The sequence below is a fragment of the Sceloporus undulatus genome, chromosome 3, assembly GCF_019175285.1.
Source record: "Sceloporus undulatus isolate JIND9_A2432 ecotype Alabama chromosome 3, SceUnd_v1.1, whole genome shotgun sequence".
Classification (NCBI taxonomy): Eukaryota; Metazoa; Chordata; class Lepidosauria; order Squamata; family Phrynosomatidae; genus Sceloporus; species Sceloporus undulatus.
In genome coordinates this window covers 246,239,526-246,254,203 of record NC_056524.1, presented here as the reverse complement: position 1 = coordinate 246,254,203, position 14,678 = coordinate 246,239,526, and the positions used below count along the sequence as shown (strand labels likewise).

At 39.8% G+C, this 14,678-nt stretch overlaps 1 protein-coding gene across 1 annotated transcript in view; it reads right to left on the bottom strand.

Annotated features, from left to right (window-relative positions):
* Window positions 1-14,678, bottom strand: part of RSRC1 (arginine and serine rich coiled-coil 1) — a 263,566-nt gene that overhangs the window by 40,092 nt on the left and 208,796 nt on the right. The window contains exon 7 of the mRNA XM_042460744.1: window positions 11,528-11,596. Within this exon, the coding sequence (XP_042316678.1) occupies window positions 11,528-11,596 (69 nt within the window). The remainder of the gene's footprint in view (window positions 1-11,527; window positions 11,597-14,678) is intronic.

The following is a 14,678-nucleotide window of genomic DNA, read 5'->3' as shown; positions in this document are numbered from 1 at the left end:
AATTCACTTAGGAAGCTCAAATCCTTATCATGGGCCAAATCTTTCTTGGCACTCGAGTCCTTGTGTTTAGTCTTGTCCTTTTTGGAGGACCTTGACTGGCGTGCTCCTTCAGAACCAACATCCCTTCCAGGGACAGAAACGGTGGTGGCACTTGGCTCAGTGGAGGAGCTCTAGGCCACAGAAACAAGCTGTAGGTACCGACTCCGAAGCAGCAGGTGCAGAAGCAGAGTGGGAGACTGATGGAGGCAAGAGAGCCTGTTGGTACAAGGCAGCCTTAAGGCAAGAGTCGCAATTCTTTCTGGCCTGGGGAGTCAAAGACTTGTAGCCCTCACTGAGGCAGAGAAAGCATGAAGATCCTGTCTGGGGATCTTACCACCACACACATCGCACTTTTTGAACGGAGCTGAACACACCATAAGCTGAATCAAATCTAAATCGAAGTCAAAGAACGCAAGATTGGTCAACAATACACTGGGGGGCGGGGAGTCAGATCAAGAATGGTAAAAAAAGCTGAGGTCGTTCTCAGAAAATAACAAGCAGATTCCTGTAGTGAAGTTCCTAAGCAGCCAGCGCGGCGGAAAGAAGGAACTGGAGAAAGAGTGGGAAGACAGGGGACTTATAAGGGATGGGCGGGGCTATCACAAAAAAGTTGTAAAGTTAACTTTGCCCAGTGATTCCAGAAGTTTCCGAGCAGTACAGCAGTACAACCCATTTGTATGATTCGCAGAGACCACAAAGAAGAAACCTATGTTTTTAGAGTTGCAGACTGAATGATAAAACTTTTTAAAAGTATAGAATTAATTAAGGCTTATTTAAACTATTATATATTTTGGATATTTTAGAGGTTTCAATCTAAAAGTAATAGGCTGTAAGGAGAAAAGAGGCTAAACTGAACTAATGTGTTTCCCACTGTTACCGTCATAACTACCGTATATACTCATGTACAAGTTGAAGATAGTTGTTGGGGGCCAAAATTATGGATTTTCATATGAACTGTGATAAGTTGAAGGTAAAACTTGGGGGATGCAAAGAACATATCAAAGGCAAGTGATGACAAAGAAATTGCAAAATTCCAACTTATGATCACCTGGTAATGGAAGTAATACATGCAGACAGAATGGCTACTGTTACATCATGACTCACTCCAACATTTGGATAAGGGCAGGGTGACCAGATGTCCTCTTTTGCCAGGACATGTCCTACATTTCAACCTTCTGTCCAGGAGAAATTCTAAAATGTCCTGCATTTTGAGCATGACTACAAAGCATGTTGATATAAGTTTTTTTAGCTTTTCTTTTGTAACACTCTACATTTTTCTTGAATGTCCTACATTTTATGGTTCTTTGACCTCCTTTGCGGTTATAATAACTAGTCACCCTGGATAAGAGTACTTCAGATGGCAAAAAAGAAAAACAATTCAGTGATTGAAAGTATTACCATGTCTTAATACAGTCGGCCCTCCATATTTGCAAGGGTTAGGTGTGAAGAACCCCCATGAAAATGGAAAAACAGTGAATATTTTAGCCCCCCCCCCCAAAACTTCAAAAGCTAAGATGCCAGTAATAGGAGTCATTCAGGTTGGGAGCGGGTAGGGTTGCCATAAGTCAGGACCTCCAAACCGGGACAAATGTAGGACAAATGTAGGACAACATTTTCAAATGTAGGACAATATTTTTTTTTAAAATGGAGGACGCGCGAAAAAATTGATGATTTTTAAAAAATGTTAATATAAATTCATGTTTCTTAGGCATGATCAAAATGGAAGGCATTTTGGCATTATTCCTAGACAGATGGCAGAAATGTACTTCCTTTTCTGGCCACCACCACCCATTCCAAACAGCACATTTGGGCATTGAACATGGCTTTATTTAACATGGCCTCTTGAATATTTCAGAGACTTATTCCATAACCAAGTGGGTTTAACACTTAGCATGGTTTAACATGGCTATGCATATTGAACATGTTAAGGTGGTTTCACAAAAAGTGGATTTGCCATTTCAGGTTTCTTGCACCAACTGTACTTCTTAGAAGTGTGTACTTGGTCAAGGCACTGTGGTTTTTCTTCACTGCGCATGAGATTGTAAAAATCACAGCAACTTACATTGGCCAAGCCTCAGAGGCTTGCTGATATCAATATCACCATTAAAGAACCAAAAACACACAGAAAAGGCAATTTGGAAAGTCACACTCTCTCGGCTTCTGAAACAGTGCCTGCATGCCTCTCAAGCTGACTCATATCATCATCATCGTCATCATCATCACACTATCATTGTCAAAACAAGGGAGACTTGTTAGCATTAAAAGCACCTAAAACACACTTTGGAAGGTGACACTCTCTCGGCTTCTGAAACAGTGCCTGCATGCCTCTCAAGCTGACTCATATCATCATCATCGTCGTCATCATCACACTATCACTATCAAAACAAGGGAGACTTGTTAGCATTAAAAGCACGCAAAATAAAATTTAAAAAAACTTGAGGCCTCTGGCCACTTACCACCACCTCCTCCTCCTCCTTCTGCTCCCCCTTCTCCTCCTCCTCCTCCTCCTCCTCCTCAAGGCTATGGAATCCTGGGAACTGTAGCTCTGTGGACCATTCAGCCTCCTTTTGTCAAGAGAGCTCTGGTGCCACAAGAAACTACAATTCCTAGAATCCCATAGCACTGAGCCATGGATGTTTAAGGTTAGGGTTAGGGTTAGGGTTAGGGTTAGGGTTAGGGTATTTCTGCAGCCTTTTGCTATTTCTGCAGCCTTTTGCTACCCCAAAGCCCTTCCTATTTACAAGCAAGACAAAAACTCTTCCTTCACCAAGCCATTGAAAACCAACCCAAGTGAAGGGCTGATTGCTTCTTTCCCATTGGTCAGCTTTGGGAGAAATTTGCATATTACAAGTAAAGGTGTTTAGGGCCTCAAAAACGATCCTGTGATAAAGAATTACAAGAATACTGACGCGGTAGACATTTAAAAGATGAGGCGTTTAGACTCCCAGTGAAACATGAACGATTTATGGCCTTTTTTTTTCTTTTCTCACTGTAACCTGGAAGGTAATGCCTGTTACAGGGTATATATATATCAACGTGGGCGGGCAAAAGCTCTGAGTGGCGGGCGTCCTGAAGACCTGCTCTCTAGGCTATGCCGCGCAGGGAGGCGGGAAGGGCAGGGCAGGGCTGCGCTGGGAGGTGGGGAGGGTGGGGTGGGGCTTCCCCCTTCGCCTCCTCCGCTCCAGGCTGCGCGGCCCTCCTCTTCCTCCTCCGCTCAGTGAAGGAGGAGGAGGGCAGCGCGGTCAAGCGCTGCAACTGGGGTTGTCCTGGTTTCTGGCGGCACCCGGGACAGGAGGGGCCCCGGGCCGCCAAAATCGGGATAATCCCGGTTGCAGCCAGGTTATGGCAACCCTAGGAGCGGGGCTCAGTATGGGGCTCCTTGGATCCACTCCACTGAGAGATGAAAGTGCCAGCACCACCTCAGAAGACTAGCCTCCCCAGCTGCCACTATCATTTTTCCACCCAGGCATTCAAAAGGCCAGAAGCAGTACCATAGCAGAGAGTGCAGAAGGGGTTGGTGGTTCTTTTAGGTTCTCCATGGACAGACCAAGCTCTCAACTTTTGCCTCTCTACTTATAAAAGCTGATGGTTCCTTTTTTGCTAGGAGTTAAGGTACAGTACTTATACTGACCTGTGGATAAGTTGACCCAGGGTGTTTTGGTTTTTTTTGCTATTTTTCTTAACTAAAACATCTACCCTTATACATGAGTATATACAGTAACCCCTTTTCAACTGATATCCATATCCATATATATATATAATCTTAAAGAAGAACCCCTCAGCTACCATACTAGTATTGTTGACTAGCTGGAGCATGTCCAAAGAAGGGTGATTAAATTGGTGAAGGGTCTGGAAGGCATGCCCTATGAGGAATTTAGGGAGCTGGGTATGTTTAGCCTGGAAAAGAGAAGATTAAGAGGTGATATTTAAATATTTGAAGGGATGTCATATTGAGGAGGGACCTAGCTTGTTTTCTACTGCTTCAGAGAATGGGACTGGGAACAATGGATGGAAGCTGCAGCCTCGGAGGCTGATGGGGTCTCCTTCTTTGGAGTCTTTAAAAAGAGGCTAGATGGCCATCTGTTGGAGATGTTTTGATTGAGAGTTCCTGCATGGCAGGGGGTTGGACTGGATGGCCCTTGTGGTCTCTTCCAACTGTATGATTCTGTGATTGTGTTATAATTTTTTAATATAAAAACTGATATTTGCCACATATGTGCTTCCAACAATGATGAATACTTATGATGGATTCTACCTACTTAGTGAATTTTTAGGAGTGACTAGATTAAGTCCCCCTGTTCCAGATCTCTGATATGCTAATCTCTTGAAAGTCAACTATAAGACAAGGGAACCCTCAGCTTTAATAAAAAGTTTAAATCTCAGGTCTAGTATTCATTGTGGTAGTAATGAGCACGGCTCATCATAGCACTTCAAACTGCAAGATGGGTCTAAAATTACTGAATACCTTTCCTTTCAAATTAATAATTTGCACATTTAAAACTAGTTGCAAGAGGAAAAAGTAATAATTTGCACATTTAAAACTAGTTGCGAAAAATTACTTCTCCCTGGCAAACAGTGATGATTGCTGCATAACAGAGCTGATGGGACTGACAGTGGGGCAACTAACTGTAGGTGGAGCTGGGGTGACTACTGTTTCAATTAAAAAGGCAAAGTGAGGTGTGTAAGTAATATGTAAGTTCATAGGTACATTGGGAAAGATTTTTCACAGGGAGAAAGGAAGGATAAAATTAAAATAAAATAAATATATAAATAAAAACAGTCCACTGAATCTATATTCATCTAATCCAGTAAACCTGAGACTTAGGGATGGCCCTTGGTGATGTCATTAAGTATTATGCATTAAGCACCAAACACAGTCATTCACATCTTGTGAAACACACACACACACACACACACACACACACAGTGAAATTTTCCTGTTTGTAAATTAAGACAGAAATATTAGCTAAAGGATCTGTTCTCAAATCAAGGTGAAATAAGATTGGATAAGGACCATTTAATCTAGGCTATTTGCTTCTAGCTAGAAAGCAGATGCAGAGCAGCGTGGATGGTGGGACCTGACACTATAAAGACTGGAAGGTAAGTAGGAAGCTAATTAAGGAGTGAAATAGACTAGCCTGAACGAGTGGCTTTAAGTTGTCCTTTCCATAGGTGGATTGGGGCTGTGGCAACCACATGCCATGGCTCCAATCTGCCTTTTTGCTGGCCAAAAAGGAGCAGTAAACAGCTGCTCCTTTTTCCGCTGGCGTGTGATATATAAAAACCATGCTGCCAGAGTACCTGGAAGATGGCCCACTGGCTTCCAGGCATCTTTGGGGGGGGGTGTTTTTGCCCCAGTCTGTTCTAGCCCTAAGTACAAAGACCCATGGAAAGTCTTTGTATGTTGCAGGAACCAATCAATTAAGCCTTGTCAACTATGGCAAGCTACTTCTCTCCTAGTAGAGTTAAAAGATCTGCACACAGCCCTTACCTCTTGTCTGAAGCTGAACCTACCAAACCTGGAGAATTTGCACCCCCATCTCCCTTCTGGAGATATTCAGGAAAACTGATGACTTGGGACCAGACTCAAAGATGTGGCAACTCTAATCCCTATTAAAAACTATTAATGGTAGTGTGAGGGTAAAAGAGCAAAAGGACAAGGTCTCGCCTATTAGAATGCTTATTATAAGTGCAGGAAGAACATTTTAAAAGAGAGCCTTACTGATGGTAATCAAAAATATCTGTGGATTCCTAACTGGTTCAAGTTAACTGAGCAGACCCATATACAAATATTAAGCAGTGGTGCTCTTGGATATCCTGCCCATTCTACAATGCATGCACACATGGAAAATATCTGAGCACGAACAGTTCACCCAGGAGAAGAGGAAAAACAGTGACCTGTGTGCTTGTGATAAGACATCAGGCACACACAACCAGTCACTAGCAGATCAGAAGCATGAGAGGAGACATATCACTGCAGACACAAAATTGAAACAATAGAGGCTGCATTTGCTGCACACAGACATGTACCGTAAGTAGACAGTGGAATAAAAAGTATGCTACTTCATTGAGCGATAATAAGCAAGACTCTTCTTACACCACATGTTCCAAAAACAATGACAGCATAAGTGCTGATATTTATTTGAATGCCCACATTGTTCAAACAGTAAACACACTTATTACAAACTTCGTAAAGATTTTATTTGGGTGCCAACTATGCTGCCTTTCAATACAATTGGATAAGTTGTCATTTTTCCGTACAACTCTGAACTAATATTTATAAGTATTAGTTCCTTTTTAAAAAATCATAATTCTCTTCCCTGAAGAACAGTTTCTTCAGAGGTCTTCATTTGTATTTACCCTTTCTTCCTGCTCATGTGAGCTTTATTTCCAAGCCTAATCAATACGATGTTTTCCAAGCATGTACCATGTGAATTGTTCATATAAATGGAGCAAATTAAACTGTCTGCACATATATCCTATCACATTTGTAGCCCTGACTTCTCTCCTTAACACGTGGTCAAGACACCGTATTATCTCCCTGCAGAGGCTGACCTCAGGATATTAGATTCTGCCACACAGCTCTCTTGTACTAAACTGAGGGGAAACACTTAATCACCTCTGCCTTTTCAGGGAAAAACCAACTTTAAATTTGCCATGATGAAAAATCAATAAAGCAGTAATTGCTTGGCTTATCATTGTGTGGAGGAACAAATTGGGAAGCGAAGCTTAGCATCCACACAGATTTCAGTGAAACACGTGGAGTTTCAGGATCACTAAGCTAGAAAAGGGAAAGGTCTCAGAGCGATAATTAAATCTACTCATGCTGATTTTCTGCCAAATTTATTTCCCCAGTGTATATAAAATGTTTCACTGCTTACTAGCTAGGCATAACTAATCAATTCAACACTGGGCCAACACACATGAAAAACTGAAATGCAAATTCAGGAATGAAGGCATCAGGATAACATTCCTTTAAGCATTAGTCAATTTTATTTTGTAAATTCAAAGAAACTAGTCTTTATTTAGCTATATTCCTTGGATATTTAAGATTACATTTACAAATGTATTTTCCCAATAATACACACTAAATTTTTTCCACACTAATTCATTTCTGGTACCAAAATAGTGCTATCACTGTCAGATATTTTAATCATCCTCCACTTCACATTTTCTAAACTGTATGTTTTCACCACCAGCTCTATTTTATGAAACCAAGAAACTGTTTAACTGCATTATGTGCAATACATTAAAACCACTTAAGTATTGCTTAGCAATAATCCCAAATATTTGATTTTAATATAAAAGGGTCATGCTCTTTCTCAATAATATTTATATTATTGTATCTTATCACAGTGACTATACATTTCATAAAGCTTGACTAGCCAGGCCTAGAATTTAACAACTGTCCACAGGTCTCCTAATAAAGCTGTCATGAATCCTGATGTCCCCATAAATAAAATTCTAATACTAATGACATTTTGGATTAGTCCCAAATTAAAACACTTTTTGCCACTGAAAACATTCTTGTAAAAGTGGTGTCCTTTTTAATAGGCCTAATTTCATGCAGCAAATTAGCATAGCTACAGAATAGCTCTGCCAAATTTAAATCAGGATGGGGGGAATTCTCTCATGCCTTCCTTTTTCTGACATAAAAATTATTTCTAAAAGGGTCCTTCAACTGGCTATAGGGACTGTGGTAATTAAAACATTTAACGTAGCACAAGCCCCCTAGTCTCTAATCTGTAGCTCAGGTCAGCTGTCTGTAGATTCTAATTTGTCCTCCATTTGTATTCATGACAGGAAAATACTGCATATGTAACAGCAAACCAGCAGGAGGGTGTAGTGGTGGGCTTGGAGGTCAAATAATTTGATTTCTGAGCAGATTACATGTAACATCCAACATCTAATCTCACACCTGATTTGGCAATAAAATTACAATAAAAGTAATGTTAAGACACCATTACTAAAGGTTAGATAAAAGAATAACCTTTCTTCTTGAGTTAGAAAACAATATGCTTATTTATACCACAGGCTTTGCTTAGTACAGCAATGAAGCCAAAGCTTTTAGATTCATTCATTTCCAGAGTTCTGCTATCGACAGTCATTCAACATACGGGGAAGGGGAATTTTATTATGTTTATTTTAAAATGCCTACTGTGACCAAAGGAGGAAGAATAAAAACTGTGCATTCAACAACTCAGTCATTTCAGTTACAAATTATTATTTTCACTTTACTAGTAGTTTTTGCTGGATGCAGCAATTGTAAAACATGTGGGGGAGGGTGAAATAAAATATTACAAATTAAAACAGCAATATAGAGAATAAAAAAATACAAAACTACTTGTATACATATATCTATAAGATTAACTTTCAGACATCTGATAAAGGAACAGCCAACAAAATTTTATAATATTCCATTTTTCTTTCTTCTATACTGATTCATAAGCTATTCTTCAAAGCAAATGTTTGAGAATCACCGCAAAACAATCTTTTCAATTCAATTTGGATTTCAATTAAAATTATTCTTCAAACCAATCATACCAAATGATTCTTGATACTGATCACGTGTCATTGAATTTAAGGGACAGAATTTGTTACAAAAATGAGTTTGAATATACAAGAAAGTTACATTTCTTAGTTACCTTCCATAACAGTATGATATGGGAAGTTCCTCAGGGCAAAGAAGATGGGTCTCTATAGGGAGAAGGATCATAGTTCAGTGGTACAGCACATATTGTGCATGCAGAAGGGCCAGGTTCTCTTTCTTGTATCTCCAAATAGGACTGGAAAACCCTTATCTGAAACCCTTGCAGAACCACTATTAAGAATACTAAACTAGATGGATGGCCTGACTCAGTAAAATACAAATTTGAAGATTCAACCTAGACAATCAAGACATAGAAATAATTTTTAAAAAATCATGCGTGGGATCAAATATTGATCAGAGTGGGGACTGCAGTCAACAAATCATAAGAAGATTAAGAATGGGGAAGGCAGCTATGAGAGAACTAGAAAATATCTTCAAATGTAAAGACATATAACTGAGCAAGAAAGTTAGAATCATACAAGTCACTGTATTCGCCATTACCATGTATGGATGTGAGAGCTGGATAGTTAAGAAAGCGGATAGGAAGAGCATTCATTTATTTGAGATGTGGTGCTGGAGAAAAGTGCCGAGGTTACTATGAACAGCCAAGAAGACAAACAAATGGGTCCTATAGCAGATTAAACCAGAAATCTCTCTGGAAGCCAAGATGACAAAACTGAGGCTGTTGTACTTTGCCCACATCATGAGGATGCACAACTCACTGGAAAAAACAATAATGCTGGGAAAGGTGGAGGGAAGCCAAAATAGATTAAGGTCACATGCTTGATGGATGGACTCTATTAAGGAAGTCATGGATATGAATTTGCAGGACCTGAGCAGAGCAGTGGAGTAAATCTTTAATGTTGGAAGACGTTTTAGAAAACTAGAGAAGACAGCACCTCTGATCATCTCCAGAATAAGAATATGTGATATAGAGGATCTAAAACAATATCTTTCAAAGATTAAATGCATCCCTAGGAGAAGGGATAGCTCAAAACAGCATCAATGATGGAGCAAGTATTTACCTCTGACCACTGGCATCATTTCCCCTGCTGCTCAAAATTAACAGTAGTCTTTGGGGAGGAGATGGGGACAGGGTAAGAACAACACAGTACTTCTATTTCCTCAGTAGACTAGTAACAATGGTGTATGCACACATGTACATGCACATGAGCGTTTGTGTCTGTTTATAGAATGAGTATGAATGGAGTACGCATGGAAAAAGTAATTTAGCACTTCCTTTTCAAGTCAATTCCTACTCCTTCAGGTGATCTTATCACAGATCTCCCAGTTTTCTCCTACAATGAAATGTCATGGAAGAAGTTTGGGGCTGTCTTATATTTCTAACAATAACCAGACTCTAGTTTCATAAAGATTCCACATAGAAAAACAGACCACTTTTGCATTATGCAAGTTGCACTGAGATCTTAATGTACTCTTGATACAACTTACATGAAAGCACCCACACTTGAAAGTGTTTAATCACCAGCTCAGTACTATTGAGATGGAAGACTAGTTAGAGAAACCTACATTCCACTTTGAAATCTGAACATTGGTAAAGCACAGCTGAGTTACTTACTTTTACTTTCACACAATGCCCTTTCAAATGCCTTCTAATTTAGCTTCAAGTCAAAGTAAAAACTACAAAAAGCCCTATCCAGATGCCTTAAAAGCATGATAGAATATCATGCCCAGGATAACAGAAGCACCCTTGTTCTCGTTTATTAACTGCTTCAAGAATAAAAGCATTGGCCTAGAGGTGGCAGTAACTTTAGTGCTTTATCTTTAGTTGAACTGGACACTGCTAAATGTGAGAAGTATATACACCTATTAGAATACATGCACACAGTGTATCTAGATAACATAATTAGAATATTAACATAAAAGAAAAGCTTTTCTTTAGATGTAATGAGTGCCCAAGTGTGCTTTGAAGTTGAAGAGAAAAAAGCTTCAACTATTTTTGAACAGATCATTAAACTGAAAAGTTTATGAAATTTAAACATCTACAATCACCTCTGTTTAGGATTTTGAAAATTAAATAAAATTATTAATTTAAAATTTAAGGCTAATTATGTTTTATATTTCCAGTTTTCATCAATAAAGTTCAACTGTCTATGTACTGGACATCCAGTAGTGGTCCCCAAACCATGCTCTTTAAGGGATTTTGAACTTCAGCTCCCAGAATCCCACACTATTGGTCAACATGACTGAGGCTTCTGGGAGCTGAAGTCCAAAATCTCTGAAAGGGCACAGCTTGGGGACCACTGAGTTAGATAAATTCTCTCTCATCCACATACACACCATAGAACAGGAAGCCTTGGAGTATGAGACTTGTAGAATGAACACCAGCAGAAAGGGGGTCAATGCTCACAAATTTCTGTTACTATAAAATTTTCATACTTTAATGCCTGAAATGGCTAAGGTATTTTCAGACAACCCAGACAACCAAAATGGAATATACATATAGCAGAAGACAAGACAAGAATGTGCAAAAGTGAGGGCTCTGAGGGGGAAGATATCTGATTTGAGTAAAATGAGAACAAATATTTTGTTTTTTATATTTCTCTAATGATGATTGGGTTTTCAACCAAATTTCACGCATTAGCTCATCAGGAATACAGTCTGCCCTCCCCATACATGAGGGATCCATTCCAGACCTCCCCCTGCATATGCTGAAAACCGCTTATGCTCAAGTCCCATTAATTGTTATGGCAGCGTGCCATTTTCCCCCTTGCTGTCCATGGAACGCGTACATTCTAAGCAGCACATGCAAAGTCCACTTAAGGCAAGGATGGACTGTACTATAATAATTTTGATATGACTGAGTTAGTGAGTGAAATAAATTAATTTCCAGAACTTTAATTCACCTAGGTAACATAGGAAGGACATATGGATTACCTTCTTCCTTTTTCTTCTTTGCGTCTTCTTCACTTCTCTCTTTAGCTTTTAATGCCTCATCAGCTTTAGCTAAAAATAAATAAAGTGGTGATTAGTTCCAAGAGTAGCATTTTTAGCAAACAGCATGTTTTGGAGGACTACACATAATGCAATAAAGTCACCATTCATTTGACAGCAATATGTGAGAAACTTCAAAATAAATTTATTATTTCAGAATATGCAATAAGTGACAGCTAGAACTTAAAAACAAATATGTCCAAGTAAAATGAGTAAAGCTGGAAACAATGATCTGATCTGCAGATAACCTGTGAAAAATGTAAGGCTGTTTTTGAAAGGGCCATTTTAAAAAATGTGAATTTCTATTCTCCATGGCTTCCCAGAGGACCTTTTCATCAGCCACTGCGAAACTGTGGAATGACTTGCCGGAGGAGATCCGTCAGATTACCATTCTTGACACCTTCAAGAAGGCAGTCAAGATGGATCTCTTCCAGCAAGCCTTCCCTGACTGACTGACCTCCCAAAATAATAAGACCACCTCTTCTGCCCATACCTATTTTTATTATCTGTCTATCTTTTAACTGTTTTAATTAATTTTAACCTGAACTTGTAATTTTATTGTTTTTGAATTGTAACTAAATGTTATATTTTAAGTTTGTGGTGGGTTGGGGGGATTGTGATATTTTATGATTTGTATACGATTTGACTATGTTTTTATTGTAACCGCCTCGATCTGTTAATAATTTAGTATTACATATTTTATAAATAGTATTTATTAAATAATATTATTATTATTCCAGAGAGAGTTCAAATACGTTAGGGAAAAAAAAAAACCCTTTGTCAAGCAGCAGGATACAATTCTGGACTGATTTCTTAATGGGGAAAGGGTATTTCTTCCTCCCAGAATGGATTACAAGTGCAGTACTCATCCAGCTTATGAATATGAAAGCAAAATTAAAAGTAAGTACAGCAAAATCAACTCTAATCTTCAGAAAAAACAACAACTGAGAAATATGGAAACCTTCAGAAAAGCAAGTCAGTAAGAAAACCCAAGGAATCCATATGCCTGCTTCTCCCATATGAAGAAGGCAAAAGCCTTAAAGTCATGCACCAATCAATGATGGGAGAGAATGTTCTTTATATTCTCTAGAAAACATGAATTTATAGAAACTGATTTTTTTTCTGTTTCTGGTTATTTGTCCAACCTGGATGTGATAGCTGTCCTGATCCACTGTTTCTGACAGATGAGTGCCTCCTTAGAATCATAGAATAATAGAGTTGGAAGAGACCACAAGGGTCCAACGCCCTGCCATGCAGGAAATCCATCCCTGACAGATGGCCATCCAGCCTCTCTTTAAAGACCTCTAAGGAAGGAGACCCCACTACACTCCGAGGGAGTTTGCTCCATTGTTGAACAGCCCTTACTGTCAGGAAGTTCCTCCTAATGTTGAGATGGAATCTCTTTTCCTGTAGCTTGCATCCATTGTTCCGGGTCCTAGTCTCTGGTGCAGCAGAAAACAAGCTTGCTCCCTCCTCAATATGACATCCCTTCAAATATTTAAACAGGGCTGTCATATCACCTCTTAACCTTCTCTTCTCCGGGCTAAACATACCCAACTCCCTAAGTCGTTCCTCATAGGGCATGGCTTCCAGACCATTCACCATTTTAGTCGCTCTCCTTTGGACATGCTCCAGTTTCTCCACATCCTTTTTAAATTGTGGTGCCCAGAACTGGACACAATATTCCTGGTGGGGCCTGACCAGAGCAGAATATAGTGGCACTATTACTTCCCTTGATCTAGACACTATACTTTTATTGATGCAGCCTAAAATTACATTGGCCTTTTTAGCTGCTGCGTCGCACTGTTGACTCATGTTCAACTTGTGGTCTACTTGGACTCCCAGATCCCTTTCACATGTAGTTTCATTCAGCCAGGTGTCACCCATCCTATATCTGTGCATTTCATTTTTCCACCCTAAGTGCAGTACCTTACATTTCTCCCTGTTGAAGTTCATTTTGTTAGCTTTGTCCCAGCTTTCTAGTCTATTCAGGTCATCTTGAATTTTGATCCTGTCCTCTGGGGTATTAGCTACTCCCCCTAGTTTAGTGTCATCTGCAAATTTGATAAGTATGCCCCCAATTTTGTCCTCCAAGTCATTGATAAAGATGTTGAATAGCACTGGGCCCAGGACAGAGCCCTGTGGGACCCCACTGGTCACTTCTCTCCAGGATGAAAAGGAGCCATTGTTGAGCACCCTTTGGCTTCAGTCAGTGAACCAATTACAAATCCCTGTAACAGTTGCCTTGTCTAGCCCACATTTTCCAAGCTTGTTTGCAAGAATGTCATGGGGAACTTTGTCAAAGCCTTCATGAAATCAAGATATACTATATCCACAGCATTCCCTTCATCTAACAAGCTGGTAATTTTATAAAAAAAAGAGATCAGGTTTGTCTGGAATGACTTCTTTCTCTGAAACCCATGTTGACTTTTTGTGATTATGGCATTGCTTTCTAGATGTTCACAGACTCTCTGTTTAATTATCTGCTCCAGAATCTTTCCTGGTATTGATGTCAGACTAACAGGACGATAATTGTTGGGATCGTCTTTTTTTCCCCTTTTTGAAGATGGGGACAGCATTTGCCCTCCTCCAGAGACTTCTCCTGTTTTCTGGGAGTCCTCAAAGATTATTGCCAATGGCTCCGATATTACATTTGCCAGCTCTTTTAATACCCTTGGATGTAGTTCATCTGGTCCTGGAGACTTAAATTCATTTAGATTAACAAGGTATTCCTTTACTATCTCTTTACTTATTCTGTGCTGAAATTCCCCTATTCTGTCTTCTGCTCCATTATCTTCAGGGTGAGCACTCTTTCCCTTTTCTGAGAAGACACTCGTTTTGCCCTATAGGAGTTAGAAGCAGCAGTGGCAGCTGCAGGGCACTCTCTAGAGATGTTGCTTATTCTGCAGTAAACAGATGGCCAGATGTGCTGGCAGGGAGGGAGGGAAGGAGGGAGGGAGGGCAGAAGAGAGCAGTCCTGCCACAGCCTCTGCTGGATGGGCAAGAAGCTCTGGGGAGCACCCCACAGCCATTGCCATTGCCTTGGGCTCCCCAAGGGCAATTTTTTTTAACAAAAGGGCCACCAGTTAATGGC